Source organism: Nymphalis io, chromosome Z (genome assembly GCF_905147045.1).
Source record: "Nymphalis io chromosome Z, ilAglIoxx1.1, whole genome shotgun sequence".
Classification (NCBI taxonomy): domain Eukaryota; kingdom Metazoa; phylum Arthropoda; class Insecta; order Lepidoptera; family Nymphalidae; genus Nymphalis; species Nymphalis io.
Genome location: NC_065918.1, coordinates 3,246,822 through 3,268,685, shown reverse-complemented (window position 1 = coordinate 3,268,685; position 21,864 = coordinate 3,246,822). Strand labels below are relative to the sequence as shown.

Genomic DNA, 21,864 nt, shown 5'->3' with positions numbered 1-21,864 from the left:
TATGTATATCTTAATCATCAGTCTTCGTTTCATAGTAAATGACGTCATATGTTATAAATAGAAAATTAATACTACACAGACTGAAAGCATTATGATAATATTGGGTTCTAGCAAAATACGTGTCTATTGAACAAACAATCGCTGAACAAAATACTTGAACCTAACACATCTAAAACTTAAAGGTTAGAAATTTGAAATTTTGATAGTTAATGATAAAAGCACGCATAAGATTTTTGGAAATTCTACACCTAAAGGGTTGAAATAAGGGATGAACGGTTGTATAGAGATCTATCATTTTCAAAGATAGAAGCATGAAATTTCATATACAAGCTTCTGGTTAAAAATAAACATTTTAGTTTTTGAAAATCTACCCTCAAGAGAGTGAAATAGGAGTTGAAAGTTTTTACGGGGAGTCCGTAATTTTTTATGTTAGAAGCATGCACATATACAAGTTTCTGGTTAGAAATAAATAAATATGCATTTCAGAGTTTTTGAAAATCTACTCCCAGGAGGGTGAAATATAATATGGGATGTCCCACATTTTTGTAGTAAGAATAATGAAATTTAATATTACAGCTTCTGATAAAAAATAAAAGCATACGTATTTTGTCATTTTGGAAATTCAACCCCATACAAGAGAAATGGGCCACCCCATTATATTCGGCAGTAGATAATATATCATTTATGGGATAGGATAGGATAATTAGGCTCGGAGGAGATGTACGAATAGCGGATTTATCGAAACTTAACAAAATAGAATATACCTACTTTTCTCAAGGAAAAAATGTATCGCAACGTTGATATGGTCCCTAAAAATTAGAAGATTTTATTAACTGTAAACTCTAAATTAACAAGTATCACTATGCGTATGCGTAAGTAATCCTGTGTCGTCCTTCGAAAAGACGGAGCGGGTACCGTTGGTTTTTAACCACTTTGCCGTCCCGTCAATGTCATTCAAACGCCAAAATATCCTTGTCAGCGTGCATGATTATTATTCTGTGGACTAAATATTATGTGTTCTGTGACCTGTCGGTACCACGCCACATGTCAATGCCAAAAATAATAGTTTTTTTCTTTTTACATACCTAATTAAAGTACATTCTTATAATATTGTTCTAGATATCTACTATAGAATTACATAGTTTTCACTTATCATCATTTAACGATTCGAAACGATTTTTAAACCGAATAATCTCATATCATATGTGTCATCTATTTTATATGTGACACGCTAGAAAAGAGGAAAAAAAGTACAATCACTCATTGCTCAACATTATTATATTACTGCGAGTTTTGTATCAGGCTGAATGAAGTAAAACCAATATGTTAGAATTAGTTGTGCTTTCATAACACTATTGTTTTATTATCATATGTGAGCATATTATATTTTAAATGTTATCAATAAAACGCCTTCCGACATTATCGGCATTAAAAGTTCATTCAAAAATACAATTTAAGCCTAAAAATGGAGTTGTTGAGATGGAAATCAATAAACACTGCTCTTCAAATTTTTTTAATTTGTGTAAATCATTGTCAGTGCTGCACAAAATAACAAACAAATACAGACACACAGTAAGTATATGTCCGATTTTTAATAGTTTTGAAATTAATTCTATTTCGTTAAATTGTAGCAAAATTGTGATATAATTCTAGTTAAATAGGTTAAAATGTAATTTTAAAGGCTTAACAAATAGATAACTTTAAAATTCTTGCCTTAGTTTTAATGTTATGCAATCAAATTAAGATAAAATTCTCTTATGAATAATATAGAAAAAAAGTTTTTAAAATTATAATTGTATATTAAAGAAAACAATATAATTAACTTTATTCAATTGCTTTTTCAACCCTATTGATATATATACAAGTTCCTTAAAAAAGATCATGTTTAATAATTAATTATACTATAGTTAACATTATACTAAAAATATGTTAAAATGCTTGAATTTTCATTACAGCATCTAAAACAGCTGAATGCAGAATTAAAAGCAGCATCATCTTTACTAAGAAGATCTAATCTGCCCGGGCTAAACACAATCATCAATAACAGAAATGTTAGATATTTTCAAACAAGCTCTTGCAATAATAATCAGGAAAATGATAAAGATAAGGTGATCATAATTATTTAATCAAAATAATGTGATAATTCTTTACTATTCTTATTTTGACTGCCTCGTTGGTTTAGCAAATTCAAACCCCAGATTGGGCCAGTAAAGTTATTGGGTTTTTATGTCGAAAATTTTCAGTAGCTGCCCAGAGTCTGTAAGTTGTAAGTGTGTACACTCCCGTGCGTTGGAAAGCAAGTAAAACCATTGGTCCAAACTCTTGGTTGTATTGTCATCCCATCAAATCATGAGAGGTTAGGGAATACAGAGTGCGCTTGTGTTTGTGCACATACTTGTGCACTATAATTTGTTCTGTGCAGTTGGCTAATCTCTCTTGAGACTTGCCGCTGTGGCGGAAACCGGTCCAGAGGACATCATCATTCTTAATTAAATATTTTTAATAAAGTAAAAAAAATGTGTCAAATATTTTTGAGGCTTCTTACAAGATAGAGAAATAAGATTTTGCTCTATAATCTTAGACATCTCTCAAAGTGAATTAAGTAAAGTGGTCTACAATTACGGTAGGTCTCCTATTGCTATTTGTTGTTTTAAGATAGAAATAATTATTTATATTGTCCATATATATAGCACAAATATATATAAATAGCAATAAAAACATTTTGATTCAACTTGAACATGTTATTTTGTAAGTACTGATAAAATATTCAGGTATATATTTTAAATCTGTAGGATGATTTATTTCTAAGTCACTTGGTGGGGTGTACAATATTTTATTTAATACTTATTGAATAAAATGTGCATTTTCAAATCTGTTACCATTTTTGTAAGTTTTCTGTGTAACATGCTACAGTATATCTGATCCTTCATACATCATATACTTTATAAAGTTTCTTGTTTTTGTTAAAGGATAAGAAAAAGAAAGAAAATGAAAATGCTAATATACCATCGCTTGTAATGAAAGCAGTATTTTGGATGTTAACAACATTCACACTTATAATTCTAAGTTCATTCCTTGTGCCTGGAGATAATACACAAAATGAGGTAAAAGTTCATTATATGTTATTTACTTGTGTGTATTGTAGTGACTTTAGTAAATGAATTAAAGATGATTTAAATTTCGTTTTAAACTTTGCATATGTGTTAAGTTTCTGTTTATTTATCTCTTAAGTAAACAAATATAATACAATAAATATCTTGCAATGCGATTGACTACCCTACCATTCAAAAACACATTAACAAATTCTTCACACTTTTTTCATGCATTTATTCAAATACCTTGTTATATGTCCGACTACAATAGTTTTCATTTGTAAAGTTTGAATTTTATTTCATTTGATAAAAATTAAAAGGTCGCTATATGCTGTCATGTACTTTTTTCTCTATGTATGAACATAAGTATAGCTTATCATAATACGAAAGTTCTATATCAATTAAATTAAAAAATAGTAACCTTTATAACTAAATCTTTATTCATGTATATGTTCTTTTTTTTTAAATTTAATTATTAAAATATTTTTTGTAATTAAACATTGCTTATGTTCTTTTTATAAACTTTTACTATGCTATTGCTTTTTGCTGAAGTATTGTTTTTAATATTTCCCTTGCATTGTGAAATTTTCTTTGTGGTTAGTAATTATTATTCATTAGCATTCTTTTTTCTAACTTAAAGGCTATTTGCGATTTTATACATCATATGAATACACAATAATGTATGTGTATTCTTGAAATGTTATGCTTTGACATGTAGATCTCCATGTAATGAGTGATTTATTTACATAATCAGTAATATAAAAATACGTTTTTAATAGTAATAGTAAAATACGTTTTTCTTCTTATCTACCCGTGCGAAGCCGGGACGATTATATTCATAAAATTTATTTACTTAAACTTAATGATAAGAATTTGTAATGCAATGCAGTTTATAATTTCAAATGCGAAATCTGTTTGTCTTTTGTAAACATCTTGTTCGAATTTCAATATGTTATATATTATTATATAAAATATTATATTATATTATTATTCGCATATTTTACATATTATGTTTGTCCCATTCAGCTCATACGATACGTGTCATGGAACGAGTTTGTTTATTCAATGTTATCGAAAGGTGAAGTTGAAGAAATAATAGTTCGACCAGACTTAGAAATTGTTACCATTATCCTATATGAAGGCGCAGTTATTAAAGGAAAGAGGGTATGAAAACATATTATAATTTTATTTATTTATTAATACTAGCTACCTGTCCCAACATGGGGAAACAGATGGTAAATAGCCACCATTGCCCCTAGACATTGGCGCTGTAAGAAATATTAACTATGCCTTACAACGCCAACGCTCCACCAACCTTGGGAACTAAGATGTAACGTCCCTTGAGTCTGTATTTACACTCTTCAAACGGGAATACAACTGTACTATGTTTTGTTGTTTAGCTGTACAGTATTTGATGAGTGGGTAGTACCTACCCAGGACATGCTTGCACAAAACCCTTCCATGGTAAATGGTAAATAAGAATTTAATTTATTTTAGCTATGTCAAGGTTATTTTTATTTTATCTATTCTAACATTATAAATGCGAAAGTACCTGTCTGTCTGTTTCGCTTAGTCGGCTAAACCGCTGAAGCGATTTCGATGAAAATTGATACGAAGCAAGCTTGAACCTCAAGAATAAATATATTTTTTGTATATATTCACCGGCATCTCCATATAAAATAGTACATCAGGTATAAATTATATTTTTGTAATTCTCATCGTTTGTGTTCTCATGTTTAGACAACACACCGGGTCTATCACATGAATGTGGGTAACATACACCGCTTCGAAGAAAAATTGCGTGAGACTGAAACGAGTATTGGCGTTAAAGAAGGTAAGACATTAATTATTTATAATATTATATCTTGATCAGCGTGACGAACAGCTTTTTCTATAGGCGCACCTTAAAATAACAGTAGGCCGTCCCTGTAAACCCGCTAGTTCCGGCCGAACGTTCGATCGAAATCCGAACGATCGCGTTAACATCGAGATGTTAGATGCGAAGTATCATCGGGCGAGAAGACTCATTAATCGTTTCATGTAAATCAGTTGTATATCGAACAGAGTAACGTAGCTTGTTTGTAATTATTGCCTGAAGGTAAAAAAAGTCAAACATATGCGTTGACTGCGATACGACATGGTAAACGCAGTGTAAGAATACTGCGTGGTTGTGCCAATTTAGGATCAGAGCCGCAGCACATCGATGTCCCACTAAAACGTTGTTAAGGACAAAGCCCGATTGGGTAAGCACCCTCTCATCAGATATTACTAACTACAAGCACAAGGGACATAACATCTTAGTTCCCAAGTTTGGTTAATATTTCTTGCAACGTCAATGTCTATGGGTTGTGGTGATCGCATACCAACATATGGCCTAGAAGCTCGCCCGTCAATCTGTTTAAAAATATAATTAAATAAATTATGGGAGCCAAAAATGCCAAAGTTAAGTTTTAGCTGCAGAAATCACAGCGCGAAAATGTTGATAAACTTTCTCGAAGCGCACGGGTTCTATTATGTAACCCCACTTGTGAAATGTTCCTTAATTTCACAACTTTCCTCAATCCACAGGACAATCTTTTAGACGGCGTGTTTTTGCTTTAAATTTGTACTATGTATTTTGTTCTTTTCATTTTAATTTTGAATTATGAATGAATTATTATAAAAATGTCTGTACAAATTTTATGTATATAATAAACTTTCCTCAATACAAAATAAAACACGCACACATTTTCTTTTACAGGAGTTCGCGTAATTTACGATAGAAACGGCAGCGTTGCTGGTAAAATCTTCACGACACTGCTAATCGCGGCTGTCATATTATCATTCTTGTATTCTACGAAGACAATGAAGATGAATATTAATATAGGCGGATTTGTAAGTACTGAGTAATTTCGAAACTTACTCTTAACTAATAACGGTATGGACAAAGGCACTTTTCCATACTGCAGAATAATTTAGCTAAAAATTGATATGAACATCGTGAATGTATTTTAGAAATATAAACAAATGACAGATTAAAATATTTATGCTTGTGTGCTAAAGGATATTACACAACCAATGACTTTTTAAATGAATGAATGCATCTTGGGAATGTAACGATCGCCTTCAGGTTATTTCAAATTAAAAAAACAAATGTATATACAATTCGGCTATTGTTGTATATTACTTATTGTAAAGGATGAGATATAAAAAACATAAAAAACCCGTTGAGTTTTTTTCGCCGGTTCTTCTGAGGTCTGAGGTGTTTATTTCCGAACTGGTGGTAGATTTATGACAATCAATAAGCAAGTGTAACGCTTCTATATTGAATAAAGATTTTTGACTTTGACAACATTAAAAAAAACATGTAATTGGTACATCATTATTATATATCGTAGGTATTTTATTCAACGGCAATTTTTAATTAATAAAAATTATGATTAACATACTTGAATGAATCTTCCGCCAAACAATACTACTTTGATACCGTAATTTGCTGCGAATTTACAGTGTAAATGTGTAACCATTTCGGTTTATGGACGATGGTGAATATTCGCCATTGTGTGGGCCGTTTTCTAGTCTCTCTTTCATAAATAAAATCTAGTAAATTTTCAAAACCAATAACTTTAAAACGATTGAAATAAGTTTATTTAAAATATTTACTTGTTAATGTTCTATATGGATTTTACTAGTACTATTCTTGTGCATATACTTGCAGAGCCAGTTGAGACGTGCGAAGTTTACTCTTGTGGACTCAATGAGTGGGCAGGGCAAAGGTGTGAAATTTGAAGATGTAGCGGGTCTAAAGGAAGCTAAGGTTGAGGTTATGGAGTTTGTGGACTATCTAAAGCGACCTGAGCATTACAAGAATCTTGGGGCCAAGGTGAGACTAAAAGAATATTATCAGCTTAAAAAGATACATGTTAAACATACGGTAATCATTATTAGGCTTTTGTTGTTACACAATAAATTTTACTAATCCTATTGTAATAACATATATGCATTACACATTAATACACATATGCATAATAATAATTATTATTATATATAAATACACATCACTATCGATACATACTATTTACATTTATAATCTAACGTAGAACAGTCTGTATAGTAGGAGTATAATACGAACATTTGGTATTGTTTGGTTGCTGTTCATAGGCTAAGGACTTCTTACTGGTGGTTGGTGATACCACCCACTCATCAGATATTCTATTGTGTTCCGGTTTGAAGGGTGAGTAAGCCAGTGTAATTACAGGCACAAGGGATATAACATCTTAGTTCCCCAGGTTGGTGGCGCATTGGTGATGTAAGCGATGGTTAACATTTCTTACAATGCCAATGTCTATGGGCGTTGGTGACCACTTACCATTAGGTGGCCGATATGCTCATTCGCCTTCCTATTCTATAAAAAAAAAAAATGGATGTTGTAACTTTTAATGCACATGGATAAAATATATATCTAATTGTGACATGTGTTAATAAATACACCAGTAGAAGTAATACATTATATTATTTGTTAATTTGAGATCCTTATAAATTAAATTAAAACAAAATATCATATATTGTTAATTCGATGACAGTCGTTCAGTTCTCTTTTTTATATATGCGCGGGAAAAACAATTTTTTTTTACTTTATTATCAAGCAATACCAATGACGTTCTGAAACCGATTATATTTTTACTAAATCAATTACAATATAAGAAATATATAATTATTTAATATATTAAGTGAAGTACATAAATAAGTATTTCTAATATTATGTACATGCATACATACATACAATATTAAATATGCTGTGTTTATTGAGAGTTTATCTGTGTATTGTTTTTATTAAATATGTTTGATATTTAAGCATGTATTCGAGGTATATATATGACGAGCCGGTTGGCGTGGTTGGTAGAACACTTGCCTTTCACGCCGAAGGTTGTGGGTTCGATTCCCACCCAGGACAGACATTTGTGTGCATGAACATGTCTGTTTGTCCTGAGTCTGGGTGTAATTATCTATATAAGTATGTATTTACAAAAGAAAAGTAGTATATGTAGTATATCAGTTGTCTGGTTTCCATAGCACAAGCTTTGTACAAGCTTAATTTGGGATCAGATGGCCGTGTGTGAAAAATGTCCCAGGATATTATTATTATTATTATTATTATTCAACGACAGTGTCGGCAGTTTGCAGCACCCACACAAGCTGACAAGGCTTATGGGTGCCAAGTATAAATATTAATGTTAATATTTATATTGAAATAATTTAAAAAGAAAAGAGTCGTTTAATTAAATATCAAGAATGCTTGATTAATTATTTATAAGGGGAAATTAACGGCTTAGAGAAGGTAATATCTCAATTTGTTTGCTTTATTTGTTTGAAAATGTTTTCATTCCATCCTTTTTTTTACGTGTAATATGTAATCAGCAGAAGTTTACATTGAATTTAATTGAAACTTATATTTTTCAGGTACCAAGAGGAGCTCTACTACTCGGTCCGCCGGGCTGCGGTAAGACATTGCTGGCTAAGGCAGTGGCTACTGAATCTAATGTTCCATTCCTCTCTATGAATGGCTCAGAATTCATCGAAATGATTGGTGGACTTGGAGCAGCCAGAGTCAGGTAAATGGTCTCGTTATATTGACACAAATGTGATGTGGCAGCAATCACTCCATATGAAGTGGGTCATTAACCAACTAAATACCAAATATTTTACTAATAAAATCCGCGGCTTCGCCAGCGTTGAATTTAGTATGTGAAGAAAACTCTTTCATATTTGCCGTTACATAATGCCTAATATGTGAATTATAGTAAAATTATAGCAACGGTAGTCTAAAACAAACAAGATGGTCGTTTTGGTTTTGCTTACTCGAAATAGCCATATTAACGTTACACGTAAAGAGGCAGTTATTTTGAAATCACAGAGCGGCACTTCAATTTAATTTATTCGGGTCGGATCGGGCAAGGAAATGAAGTACGATACCGATTCATGATTGGGTTTCTTTAAGGGAAGGGTAATATAACTTGGAAATTTGACTCGCTCACCGTATATATATTTATAAAATTTGAAATATAATACATCACATTTAAGTGTTAAGTGAGGGTTCCATATCATACATTTAAAAAAGATATGCTAAGAACACATAGTACATTTACATCTAGAGCTTATGTCAGTTCGGAGAATTACAGTTTCACGACAAAACTTATTATTTTATAATAGTATTATATACTATGATCATCCAATTCGTATTGGAGCGGTGTCGTAAAGTACGCTCTATACCCTCTCATCAAAAGGAGAGGTGAGGCTTTTGTGCAGCTGTGGGATATTAACTTTTTTAATTTTAATATAATGTAATAAATTGTAATATGTTTTTGTAAATGTATTTTTATCTGTTTTATAGGGACTTATTCAAAGAGGCGAGTACCCGTGCCCCTTGTATCATCTACATCGACGAGATGGATGCAGTTGGCAGAGCTCGATCAACCGGCGCTTCGTCTTTTGGCCCGGGCGGAGGGGAGGGAGAACAGACCCTTAATCAACTCCTGGTGGAGATGGATGGTATGAAGAGCCGCGAGGGAGTCGTCGTGTTGGCTTCTACGAACCGTGCCGATGTTCTTGATAAGGTATTTTCATTTTTAATTAAAAATAACAAATATTGCAACAATATAACCGTGTTACATACAGCACCTCAGGGAGGATCGCTGACGCAGCACATAGCCGCGAAGTCGACGCCGCGAGCCAGCTCAGCACGTACCACCTAAATTATGTGCAAGCTCGTCTGGGTAGGTACCACCCACTCATCAGATATTCTACCGCAAAACAGCAATACTTGATATTGTTGTGTTCCGGTTTGAAGGGTGAGTGAGCCAGTGTAATTACAGGCACAAGGGACATAAAATCTTAGTTCCCAAGGTTGGTGGCGCATTGGATATGTAAGCGATGGTTGACATTTCTTACAATGCCAATGTCTAAGAGCGTTGGTGACCACTTACCATCAGGTGGCCCATATGCTCGTCCGCCTTCCTATTCTATAAAAAAAAAAAAAAAATCTAATAGATCAGCATTTTCAGCACTATATATTAGGATGGAATATCATCTGTATCATTCAATATGTGATCCAGTAACGGTCAGTATTGTTTCATAGCATTAAGTTATATATATAAGGTAGGATTCAATATCTGCATCCAGCATCGAGCAGTATTGTCTCTTAGGATTAAGTTATATGTAATATTTAGTAATTAATTAAAGTGCTAATAGAAACTTTGGTTATTCTCAAATCCTCCGGCTATCGTAAACGTAATTACCGCATATACAATGACTCTTTGTACGTTAGAAATCAATTTATTCAAAAAAACAATATCGAAGTGCGACTGTGATTTCAAAATAATTGTCTCTTTTAAACTTAATATGGCTATTTACGAGTTACCGAAACAAAAACAACATTTTTTTTTTTTTTTTGTTCGTCTGTCTTTTTGTGACCTTCTGCCATACACATAGGATTCGCTTTCGTTCAAATTTGCGTTGTCATCGTTGCGTCTGATTTGATTTTTTTTAATTAATTTTATAACATATTATACAATATTTTTTGAATTTTATAGATTATATCTTTTTACATTTAAGGTTTCATATTCCTTAGTTGTGGGTTTCAGTAAAGTTTGCATTAAATTGTTTATTTTTAACATTATTTATAGTTTAATTAGATTAGAAGGATTGTAACCGTAACTGTAACAGCCTGTAAGTGTCCCACTGCTGGGCTAAAGGTTTCCTCTCCCCTTTTGAAGAGAAGGCTTGGAGCTTATTCCACCCCGCTGCTCCAATGCGGGTTGGTGGAATACACATGTTGCAGAATTTCAGTGAAATTAGACACATGCAGGTTTCCTCACGATGTTTTCCTTCGCCGTAAAGCACGAGATGAATTATAATCACAAATTTAGCACATGAAAATTCAGTGGTGCTCGCCCGGGTTTGAACCCACGATCATCGGTTAAGATTCACGCGTTCTTACCACTGGGCCATCTCGGCTCGAAGGATTGTAATTTTGTTATATTACTTGCCGCTGCTTTATCCACAGGCAACTAACTGTATGTAGTATGTTCACTTGTAAGTATGCCAAAGATATATATGGTTATCCTAGCGAATGAAAATACTACACATAATATACTATATAACAACAATCGCCCTAATATAAAAAATACGAAAGGCTATTTGTGTGTTGTGAATATTTGTTACTGCGTCAAACTTTATATTATAAATATGACATCATTAATATATTTCAAGTTTAACTAGAGTCTCGATACGACGCGGGCGAAGTCGCGTTCAATTCGCTAGTTAGTATTTATAAAGGAGATTTTGTTTTTTCTATTGCAGGCCTTGCTTCGTCCCGGCCGTTTCGACAGGCACATACTCATCGACCTGCCGACTCTACAAGAACGAGAGGAAATATTCGACAGGCATCTCAAGAACATCGTTTTGGAGAAGTTACCACCGCACTATGTTAAACGGTAATGTTTCATTAATTATAATATTGCTATATAATTAATTTATTAAATTGATTGAAATTGACTGCGCGGTTTTTATATATTATGGTATATAATCATGTTAAGTAATTCGCATCCAATGATTTAGATCCATAGTCAGTTGAAACAGTGATTTCAATTAAAACAGTCATGAATCGGTATTTTTAGTAGGTATAATTAAAATTGGACAGCCATTGATTAACTTTTCGGAATTTTTATACTTTAGAAACAAAAGGACATAACTCGAGGTAAAGGAACACTTGGACAAGTCTCAGTGTTACTATAAGAAATTTGAATGAGTAAGTGTGCGTGCGGTAAAATGTATTTCAGTATGCACAAATCACTTGGGTACATTACTACTCACTTGGCAGTAAGGCTTGGCGCAAGTCCGTCATATATTCTACAGCTAAACAGCAGTACTAAGTATTTCGATTGAAAGAGTGAGTGAGTCACAGTTATTACAGGCATAATGGATATAACATCTAAGTTGCAAAGGTTGGTGGCGCATTGGCGATGTGAGGGTTGGTTAATATATATTATGATACTTCTGATTAGAACTCCTTTACCAACGCGGTGGCAGAGATGACGATAGAAACGGATTAGCTCAATATCGTGTCATCGTTTTCAAGCGAACATTAACCATTGGGCTCGCGCTCCGGATCTGAATCTTCAGAGCATGGCAGATTGGTAGATCGAAGAAGCAATCGTCACCAAACCTTACTCATCGCTAGCTCACGCTGCTTAGGTGATTTTGCTGTGATAATATTTTCGGGGAATATGAATAATTACAAGAGGAATGGGTTATATAGTCGCGAAAAGGAATAATTGCGTTATTATTTTACTCCCCGAATCGAGGACTGGTGAACTTTAAAAATTAAGTCCTGTGAGAACGTCATGGGACTAAAAGAAAATACAGAAAGCCTGTGGGAGGCTGACGTCACGGCTAGCGTGACTCGCCGTAAGAGAGCAGGACGCAGGCGGCATGATATCCATAATATCTTTGGGCAATGAATTCGGGGAGTTCATCGTTTAGGTTTCATAAGGTTCTCGAGTTTGAACAGCATGTCCCGTAACCCTGGCACGTAGTAATACAGCGCAGAGTTCATCACAATTGAACAGCCGCCGGCGGGTCGCAGATGAATGCGAAAGCGTACTCACCACTCGCCACCTGCGAAGCGAAGGAACACCGTGGCGGCTTTAGTCTGTAGGAGTCCGACGTAACCTTGCATCATCTCCGTATCCATCCATAAGGATATAACCACAATAAAGAAGAAAATCTTATAGTACTAATGTTTATGGGCGACGGTGATCAATTTCCATCAGGTGGCCCATTTGCTCGTAAGCCTATCCATTTTATAAAAATAATAATAATTAAGTATACTACAATATTACTTTATTCAATTACAGTCTCGCCTATTTGACACCTGGCTTCAGTGGTGCGGATATAGCGAACGTATGCAACGAAGCGGCGCTACATGCGGCGAGACTCAAACAGAATATTGTCAAGGCAGCCGACCTGGAATACGCCGTCGAAAGAGTTGTCGGTGAGTTTTAAATTTATAATTCCGTTTATTTTGGAATAAGAAAATTGCATTTGATAATATTGGTAAGCGTTCATTGTCGCTCGTAAAATGTTTATTTTAAAAGCATATGTTCTGACCAATCTTAAAGGTTATATAAAGACGTAAGGCCTTATTTATATACCAGTCTTAGCGGCTGATTTCGTTCTTTCTTAACTTTTTTTTGGTCGCATTCTTTAACTTTTTCTTATTAATGATGAATTTTATCGAAAATACAGTTTTGTAACAGAGAATACAGATAAAAAAGTGATCATGCTATTATAATAAAAATCAACGGTACTTCTATACAATAATTAAATTATATTTCAGCATGTTATAGTACAATAGAAAAAAAAACACTATTTCACCTACTTTCAAAGAGAGCATATTTAAAAGTAATGGTAAGTGTTAGCTTTCATTCTCACTTCACTAAATGTAATAAAGCTCTCAGTAATGCGGTAAGGATATATGTCATAGTGGAAATGCAATATCAAAATATCAGACTTTTCAGTCAGTAAAACAAATTATCTATAACAATATTATAAATGCGTAAATTAGTCCGTCTGTTTGTTGTTTCAATGTCACACCTCTGAATCGATTTTGTTGAAATTGCATATGAAGCAAACTTGAACACGATTTTTATTATGTTTTTTCAGTTTTTTTTCCTTCGAAAACAAAAGTCTAAATCGTACAATTGTTTCTTTTTTTCGTAGAATGTGGTGAACATCAAATTTGCTATCTCGATGCGAATGACAAATTAAAACGTCTTAATTTTTTTTTTTTATTTGCGGATTGCTGAATTTTGTCATGTCTCGCGTGATTAAAAAAGTGTCTCCTTTGAAGTCCTAACCTAAGATAACCATCTAATTGAAAGCTAGGGACAATTACGTTTCGTTGAGTGTTTTCAGCTCGAGTTGCAATGTTAAAATGTTTTTTCTTTTTTTATAAAATAGGAAGGCGGACGAGCATATGGGCCACCTGATGGTAAGTGGTCACCAACGCCCTTAGACATTGGTATTGTAAGAAATGTCAACCATCGCTTACATATCCAATGCGCCACCAACCTTGGGAACTAAGATTTTATGTCCCTTGTGCCTGTAATTACACTGGCTCACTCACCCTTCAAACCGGAACACAACAATACCAAGTACTGCTGTTTTGCGGTAGAATATCTGATGAGTGGGTGGTACCTACCCAGACAGCTTGCACAAAGCCCTACCACCAGTAAACTCTAACACCATTTTGCTTTTCTCGCCGCATATCTCTGGAACGCTCTTCCCAATTAATTATGACATGCTTCAATATGTAGTATATTTAATTGTTTTATGATTATTTGCGTCTGACATAAAATATGATTTGTTTATGAAAATATTATTATATTGTATATACATTAAATCTTTTTAGTTTATAGGTTAATGCTGCTAAAACATAGCTAAATGTAATTTATATTTTTATAAAATAAATTCATATCACAGCTTAAATAAAACCAATCATCAATATTGTTTAATTTTAATAGTTCTAGAAAATATATCTATTTCCGGGCTGACCGACACATTGTTGCAATGTTGAAAAATTGTTTTTTATTACTCATTGTTGCAATGTTTTTTCCCCTCTTCCCTCCCTCTGTGGTACTCCGCTGGTGATACAAAGCAAAATCGCCATGCTGGGGATCGACGTTCGCTGCGACCTTAGTCCAAGGGATTACATCGAGGTTGTTATAAAAACAGCTTCACGGAAACTCGGAGTTCTGAACAAGGTGCGGCGTTTTTTCACGTCACAACAACTGTGCCTGCTGTACAAAACACAGGTACGGTCTTGCGTGGAATATTGCTTGCACCTTTGGGATGGCTCCGCTAAGTACCTACTGGAGGCCTTGGACCGGCTGCAGCGACGTGCCGTACGCATTATTGGCGACGTAAAGGTCACAAACACCCTTGAACCTTTACAATTGCGTCGTGAGATAGCAGCACTGAGCGCTTTCTACCGACTGTATCACGGCGAGTGCTCTGAGGAATTATTCTCTCTAATTCCTGCTTCCCCCTTCCTTCTTAAGTCCACGCGAGCTGGTTCTCGATGTCACCGCCTAACTGTGACATCAATTCCATCGCGAACAAAGAAATTTGGTAACTCCTTTCTTTGTCGCACTTCCAAAAAATGGAATTCCTTACCAGCTCACGTATTCCCCTCCTCTTACAACCCGGGTTCCTTCAAACGAGGCGTGAAGAGGCATCTTGCGGGCCGGCAAGGCGAAGGTGGCTAGTGCAGAAGGTTTTTCCCATCTGTACTGGCCGTCGTCGCGTTTGGACTCTACTACCACTTACCATCAGGTGGAGTAGAGTCATTTGCCCTCCCGGCAAATATATAAAAAAAAAAATGTTGAAAAATTGTTTTTATTACTAATATAATTGAAGACAAACATTTTAAACGATTTTCACAATCAATGAAGAAGTCGCCGTAGTAGGTCCAATGCAAACTTTAACGTTGTTATCATATTAATTTGTCTAAATTTGTCTGGAAATAAAAATCATACAAACATTAAAATAACGTAAATCAATTTTTTGACAAGACTCCGTTCGTAACTTCGCCCGCGTTTACGGCGGCTGGGGGAAGTATTAAGTACTCGACGACCTTTTCTGTATCCCTGACAATGTTTATGCAACATTTCATAATGATTGGTACCACGTGAACAAATAAACAAACAAACTCGCTATATTAATGGTAATAATATTATCAAGGACTACAAGAATGGCACGAACAGTACGAATTTGGAGATACAATGATAAAAACAAACAAAACCTACTTTTCAAATACTATATATTCAACTCTTTTACTGTTATATTATATTTTATTATAGAAGGGATTTTTCATTTTTAGTTAAGTGAATTGTACATACATTGTACATTTTACTTATAAATTTAACGGGAAAATGTGCTCAAAGCAGTCGAATTAGTATATAGCATGAATTATTTTGTATATCATTATTTTGTATAATTTTTCAGGTGGTACAGAAAAACGTAGCCACGCGATGTCACCAGGAGAGAAGAAGATAGTTGCATACCACGAATCCGGTCACGCTCTGGTCGGATGGCTTCTAGAACACACGGACGCGCTGCTGAAGGTTACGATTGTACCTCGGACTAATAAAGCTCTCGGGTTCGCTCAGTACACGACCTCAGATCAAAAGTTGTACTCGAAGGAAGAAGTAAGAGATTAAATCAATCGTATTTAATTTGTAATAGCCAATAAAAAAAAAAACTAATGTTATTGATTCGAACGTCAAATATTTCTGCGTTTTAAGGCCACCGCGACTGTCTAGAGTTTATCACGTGATTTGCGTTTTTTCAGCTCTTTGACCGCATGTGCATGGCGCTGGGAGGGCGAGCCGCAGAAGCAATCACCTTCAACTCGATAACTACGGGCGCGCAGAATGACCTAGAGAAAGTCACAAAGATCGCATATGCCCAGGTATTTATTACAGCACTAATAGTTATAGTGTTCGACGAGTGAGAGCGCGAAACGGACGTTTCGCAAAAAAATTAAAATATAATATTTTATATATTTCAAAATTCTATTTTCGCGGATATTAGTACGTTATCACCGCTGTAGATAGCAGTGTTCATCAATACTTTATCCTACACACGACTGGTCTGATGAGCGGGGGCGCTCTTCACTTCCTCGGACAAAAGGGATGGACTCTGAGTTTACATCCTACTTCTATAACGACGTACACGCATTTTAACTACGGTGTTGATATTGACTCATAGATCAACATGGACTCAAAGCATACTATTGCAGGAAGTGTAATACGAACATTGGCCGCAGTGGATCTAAACGTAGTTTAAGCGCCACAGTTATGTCCACTGCGGCTTCTGAAGAACTATCTATCTAGCCTATTACTTTTTGAAATAATCGTAAAAATCCTGACGATAATTAAATAAAATCAGAATTAATGGATATAAAAACTGACTTTCAAATCTTGTCTACCTCTGTCAATTCCTTGGATATTAAAATGGCATCTTATCTGGTTTGATCAGATAAAGAAAAAGTAACAACTGGTTTCTAAAAATATACAAAAATGTAAGAGAAAACCTAAAAAAATGTGGAATTTGACTGATAGTTTTTAGTTTAAAAATTTTTCGTTTCCTGAAAAGCTAAATTTTATTGTAAAAGACATAAACGAATTTGTGAATGTCTTAAACAATTATTTGTCGACTAGGCTCAAAACTCACCGAAGCAATTCGCATTAAGTATCATAACAATACAATGCAAATGTATTTCTAAAGCTAACTCCAGCCACAACTGCTGAAATCATAAAAATAATAAATAACTTACATCGCATCACTAGTTCTGGTATCGACAGTAAAAACACTAGTTTGATAGACTCAGTGATCACATCACTGCCCTGCCACTGTAGATGCGAAATGTATAGACCGGTTAGAGTATAATCGTTATTTATTTTTTCCAGGTGCGAGTCTTCGGCATGTCTCCGATCGTCGGTTTGGTTTCGTTTCCGGATCAGAAGGATCGCGGGAAGAGTCCCTTTAGCAGATCTCTGAAAAATCTTATCGATATGGAGTCGAAGAAACTAATCGCGAAAGCTTATTATAGAACCGAAGAAGTACTGAGGCAAAACCAGGACAAACTTAAAATGGTAATTATATTTAACATGTTCATATATTTACTGGTGTTAGGGTTTTGTGCAAGCTCGTCTGGGTAGGTACCACCCACTCATCAGATATTCTATCGCAAAACAGCAGTACTTGATATTGTTGTGATCCGGTTTGAAGGCTGAGTGAGCCAGTGTAATTACAGGCACAAGGGACATAAAATCTTAGTTCCCAGGGTTGGTGGCGCATTGGTTATGTAAGCGATGTTTGATATTTCTTACAATGCCAATGGCTAAGGGTTGGTGACCACTTACCATCAGGTGGCCCATATGCTCGTCCGCCTTCCTATTCTATAAAAATAAATAAATATATAGAATATCTGATCTTTGATCGCAATCCAAAATGTTGTTACATATATTGTACTATTATGTACTTATATATAATGACTTGCATAAGGTTTAAGTTTTTGTTCAATTTTATATCTCTTTTTATTATTATCCTCTTTAGCGTTAATAAATACTCTCTAATTTTCATAGAAAATTCAATTCAATAAAAAAAAGTCTAGACAAAATAATTGTTTACAGCTTGCTGAAGAGTTGATAAAGAAAGAGACCCTTAACTTCAAAGATGTTGAACGTATTCTGGGTCCTCCACCCTTTCCGAGGAAAAAATTCATCGATCCCGTTGAATTCGAGAATAACTTGAGAAGTATGGAAAATTCAAACGCTGAGGACAGTGGACCCGCTGGAGCACCTTCAGCGAAACCAGACCCGCAGCCCGGATTGTAGATTTATATTATTGTTTTGTAAGAACACTAATCTTATATCGAATATAGAATGAGACGCTATTAAGGTTTTTCAGTTCTTTGCTTGATTGTCATTTGTTTTAAAAGTAAATTCTGATAATGTTGCTTACATTACTGCGGCAATTAAAAAATATGCTTAAAGCTTTTGATTTTTTACCACAAGCCGACAGCATTTTTGATTTCATTGTATTTAAATAATATTGTTTTGTAAAGTTAATATTTGGAATATATAGTTGTTGAATTTAGTTGAAATAAATGGTTGAAATTTAATTTTATGACTTGCTGATTATATCATACAGTCCTTATATACATCGGTTTACTTCAATAATAATCTGTAACTAATTTGAGGGATTTTTTTATATATACCACAGAGCACCTCGGTTTGCTCACAAGGAAAAAATAAAATTTTTAAGAGATCTAGGGTTTCATTATAAATGACTTTTTAATAAAGATTACAAATACTAAAAAAATACAAGCAAAAGTTATTGTGAAAGAAATTGGAGTGAAAATGATGACAAAACGAAATATTGTTGTAGTCAAGTCTTATGACGACCATTGATTACTTACGGTGCGAAGGTGATCTTTATCGTATTGCAAATTTTACACGAAAACAAAATTAGACAAGAAAAATTTGCTCCGTATATACGGTACTTCACAAGGTAGGTTAGTTTTTACTTATATTTTAAAGAGAATGGTACGTTTGATGCGCTAAAAGAAAAAAAACATGAATTAAAAATTACACCGCTGGTAAAATAAAAGTATAAAATTTTAAATCAAATATTGAAGAGATGACGCGCTCGCTCGTCACCATGCGCGTAGATCCACTTAAGCGTAGCTAGTAGACGGGGCAGTCGTAATTGTGGTATAGAATATCTGCCCCACAACGAACTGGTTAGGGCTGATATAAATTGGTGGTTGTTCTTATACATAATATGTGTCCGTATGTTTTGAAAATTTGTTATCATTTACAGTTACCGGTAAATTAATAGTACGACAAATAATTTTGTTTCATTTCCTCGATATTTGTCAGTTAAAGTCCTCGCCTTCGTTTGCTCCGTAAAAAAAAGGACTCTCGGTAATTGCTTACTACGTTGTCAGTATGAAATATTCAACTCATTATAACATGGTAATGCTAGATTATTTTGTTTATTTCTGTTTCAATTTTTGTAAATCTTGTTTAATTAATTGGGAAACTGAAATACGTAAAAGTTCTAAATGACCGAGACAGAGTATGGTTTACAAAAGTCGCGGTTAAGTTTACAATATGCCATTATTGATGCACGTAACGTGTGTTTAGTACCGGACAGACTCACGTTGTACTGTGTCGGCTTACATCATTAGTGAGAGTTCATTTAATTAACTTTGACCTTTCTCAAATAAAATGACAGTGTACACTTGTAATCGAAGAATATAATTAATCTGTAATGCCGTTTCGATTTGGTTTCTAGAAAACTTAGAGCTTATCCAAATGTTTGCTCCACTCTGGCACAAAAATAAATTTAGGTGCTTACAATTTTATATTCATAGACATTAGTCATCACGTAGAATTGAATTATTTAACATGTTTCGATAATTTGTGTCAAAAGCGTTAGAGTATTTATATATTTACGATTCAACTAAAGAATGATGTTAAAAGTTATGAAGAAATATTTAAATTGCCACGTCAATTTTCAATAAACTATAACTATCAGAAAAGTCATTGTAGTTGTACGATACAATATAAATTCTTTAGCAGCTCCTTACAATACCTACAGTACCCATTAATCATTAATCTAGCATTGTTTAGTTTCTCTTCCAATTTTGGGTTATCATCACGCTGTTTGGCAATACGAATACTTCAAGTAATGATTTTAATCATACCTAGGCGGACGAGGAAATGGGTCACCTGTTAAATGGTCACCAACGCCCATAACAATGGCATTGTAAGAAATGTTGTCCATCGCTCACATCGCCAATGCGCCACTTGGGAACTAAAATGTTATGTCCCTTGTGCCTGTAATTACACTGGCTCACTGGTCCTTCAAACCGGAATACACCAATACTAACTACTGCTGTTTATCGGTGGAATTAGTATGGAATAGTTGTTATCTTCCCAGACAGGATTTGCATAAATCTTTATCACCATTAAGCTGTTATCAAATTGATATATCTGATGAGTGGGTGGTAATAATAATTTAAGATTTAAATATCTAAAATGGGACTGGTTATATGACAATAATAACGATGAAGGGACAACGAAAAGAGATACGGCGATTCAATAGATAACTACCTAATTAACTACCAAAGTGTGAAATGTGTAAAATTAACCTACTAAAGTATATTTTTGAAAAGATAATTTGGAGAACGTAAAATATATATTTTATTAGTTTATTATAGTTGAAGAATAAGTACATGTTTAGTGATTAGTAGGATTTTTGTTGATTTATTTTAGTTTTAAACAAAGGTTCTCTACTATGTTGTTGATATTTATTACGCATTTGCGAAAAAAATGTGTTTTGAATGTCGTCGATGTCGTTATCGGCATTTTGTTAGTAAAATGAATGTATACTAATTAAACCTGATTTATAATATTATCATGCGTTGCTAAAATATCGTCATATTTTTAAAGAACTATAATAAAACAACCTTAATTATTCCACGGACATAGTTTAATTGATGTCGTACACATGTTTGAGGTTCTTGAGCCGACAACTATAGTGGTATGGTCAGACAGCGTGAGGGAGCGGTGACTACTAGTTAATATAGGGGTCCGTTCACACAGACCGGCTCGGAGAACATCGGCCTGCTTTTTTCTTTTCACACAGACCGGGTCGTATACGCTTGGAATTGGCCGGAGCGGAGCCGCCAACTATTTCACATCGACCGGCTGGAAGAGATCTGAAAGCAAAAGAATCTGAAAGAGCACGCAATCAGAGCCGATCGGCTGCGCGAGCGAGAAAGAGCACGCAAGCGGAGCCGGTCGGCTCCTTTTATTACTTCACACGAAGCGCGTTCAGGCATTTTTAATGACAAAAAAGGTGCAAATGCAAAAATAAACTTTACTACAATCACTCAAAACACTGTTTCCAACGTGATAAAAATCTGCTCTCCTCTCCGAGCCGGTCTGTGTGAACGGACCCTAGAAGGAGTCGCACTGTGCCGGCTGTGTGACGTATTAACGAATACGTAGAATACAATGCGCCGCCGTCGTGATAGCGTAGCCGTTGGAAAAACGCGTTACAGTGAGGGGGCGGGGGTGCTTCCAAGGCGCCGAGTGCGCCCTGAACATCGGAATATCCACTAAAAAACCAGCGGTACCCTTTCCGTCTTAACGAG

The 21,864-nt window shown here is 34.5% G+C and overlaps 1 protein-coding gene across 1 annotated transcript; it reads left to right on the top strand.

Annotated features, from left to right (window-relative positions):
• The first annotated feature begins 1,055 nt into the window (after nucleotides 1-1,055).
• On the top strand, nucleotides 1,056-18,820 carry LOC126780320 (paraplegin). Its single transcript, XM_050504697.1, has 15 exons — nucleotides 1,056-1,572; nucleotides 1,956-2,108; nucleotides 2,970-3,104; nucleotides 4,119-4,256; nucleotides 4,833-4,926; nucleotides 5,833-5,966; nucleotides 6,790-6,954; nucleotides 8,532-8,683; nucleotides 9,463-9,685; nucleotides 11,430-11,563; nucleotides 12,986-13,122; nucleotides 16,137-16,339; nucleotides 16,483-16,602; nucleotides 17,603-17,788; nucleotides 18,329-18,820. Exons 1-15 carry the CDS (start codon nucleotides 1,393-1,395, stop codon nucleotides 18,530-18,532), a joined length of 2,358 nt encoding a protein of 785 aa, XP_050360654.1. The 5' UTR covers nucleotides 1,056-1,392; the 3' UTR covers nucleotides 18,533-18,820.
• Nucleotides 18,821-21,864: the final 3,044 nt, after the last annotated feature.